The sequence below is a fragment of the Emiliania huxleyi genome (assembly GCF_000372725.1).
Source record: "Emiliania huxleyi CCMP1516 unplaced genomic scaffold EMIHUscaffold_6368, whole genome shotgun sequence".
NCBI classification, from domain to species: domain Eukaryota; phylum Haptophyta; order Isochrysidales; family Noelaerhabdaceae; genus Emiliania; species Emiliania huxleyi.
Genome location: NW_005197225.1, coordinates 1 through 1459, shown reverse-complemented (window position 1 = coordinate 1459; position 1459 = coordinate 1). Strand labels below are relative to the sequence as shown.

The 1459-nt window shown below is 66.9% G+C and overlaps 1 protein-coding gene across 1 annotated transcript; it reads left to right on the top strand.

Annotated features, from left to right (window-relative positions):
- Positions 1–27: 27 nt before the first annotated feature.
- EMIHUDRAFT_124724 (hypothetical protein) lies at positions 28–645 on the top strand (the record flags this gene model as incomplete). The annotated part of the gene is made up of 1 exon (XM_005763367.1): positions 28–645. A coding segment is annotated over one exon (618 nt), but the record flags the coding sequence as incomplete, so codon positions are not given.
- Positions 646–1459: the final 814 nt, after the last annotated feature.

Genomic DNA, 1459 nt, shown 5'->3' with positions numbered 1-1459 from the left:
GCGTTTGCGCTCGCGGGCGCGCGCGAGGCGCTTCGGTCGTACGACGTCGTCGCCGTCGCGCCCGGCTCGGAGGCGGTGCTCGAACGCGTGCTCACTTCGCCCGCGCGCGAGCTCATCGACCTGGTGTGCCTCCCGTCTGCGCACGCGCCGCCCTTTTCGCTGCGCCCGCACGCGGCTCGGAGGGTCCTCGCCGCGGGCCTCCAGCTCGAGCTCTGCTACTCCGCCGCCTTGCGCGACGCCGCGTCGCGCCGCCACTTCTTCGCGAACCTGCGCGCCTGCCTCGAGGCGCTGCCCGGCGCGGCGCGCAAGCGCGGCGCGGCCGGGCTGGTCCTCTCGTCCGGCGCCGACGAGCCGCGCCTGCTCCGCGAGCCGCGAGACGTCGCCTCCCTCGTCTCGCTCGTCGGGGCAGGCCCGCTCGCCGGCCGCGCCGCGCTCGCCGTCAACCCATTCCGCGCGCTCGAGCGGGCCGCGAGGCGCCAGTACCCGCCGCCGCTCGCGCCGCCGCCGCCGCATGGACTCTGCTCCATCGGTCTCGTCCCCACGCGCGCCGCCGCCGCCGTCGCCGCCGCCTCCGCTGGCGGAGGCGCGAGTGGCGCTGGCGGCGAGCAGCAGCACCATCACCACCAAAAGATGCGGCGGAGATGATGCCGACTCCGTCACATCTCTTTCCGTTTCTGCATACATAACTCTCCCGTGCCCTGTGCTCCGAAAACGCCTCCATCCACCTGTGCGTGTGCGAATCTGCGAAAATAAGCGTTAAGGATAAGGTAGGGCACGTGCGGCTGCGCCAAGCGATGACCTCTCAGCCCGTCACGCGTCTCAGTCCGAGACCGCCTGAGCCCTGGTGTCGAGGTGTCGAGGCCCGGTGTCGAGGGTGTTCCGAGATGCTGTCGAGGGATAGAGGTGTCGAGGCCTGTCGAGGCCTGTCGAGGCCTGTCGAGGCCTGTCGAGGCTGGGACCAAGCTTGTCCGTGTCGAGGGGTGTCGAGGGGTGTCGAGGGTGTCGAGGGTGTCGAGGGTGTCGAGCAGGTGTCGAGTGTTGTCAAGGGGTTTTGCGTCTAAGGTGTCGAGGTGTCCAAGGTGGTTGCAGCCCATCAACAAAACTTGGGCAGCAGTTGCAAAGCTGTTTCATCCCTTAGTTGCAGCCTCAGTTGCACCCTGTTGATGTAGCACAACCTGAGCACAACCAGTATACTCTCTGTGGACATTTGAGGACATCAAGTGCCGGGAGTCATTGCCACTGTGCACAAAGGTGCTGTGCAGGCGCAGCACCGCAGCAGCGTCGCCGCTGCAGCAGCGTCGCCCCTGCAGCGTCACCGGCGCACAAAGCGCAACTGACCACAGCGCTCATGGCACAAGGCTGGTCCCATGACTCATTTCACATGTCCACTCCCCATACTGCTGTCCAGCAGATATGTTCCGTCAGTATCTCATCGCAGCTCCGTGACTGCGTCCTTTAG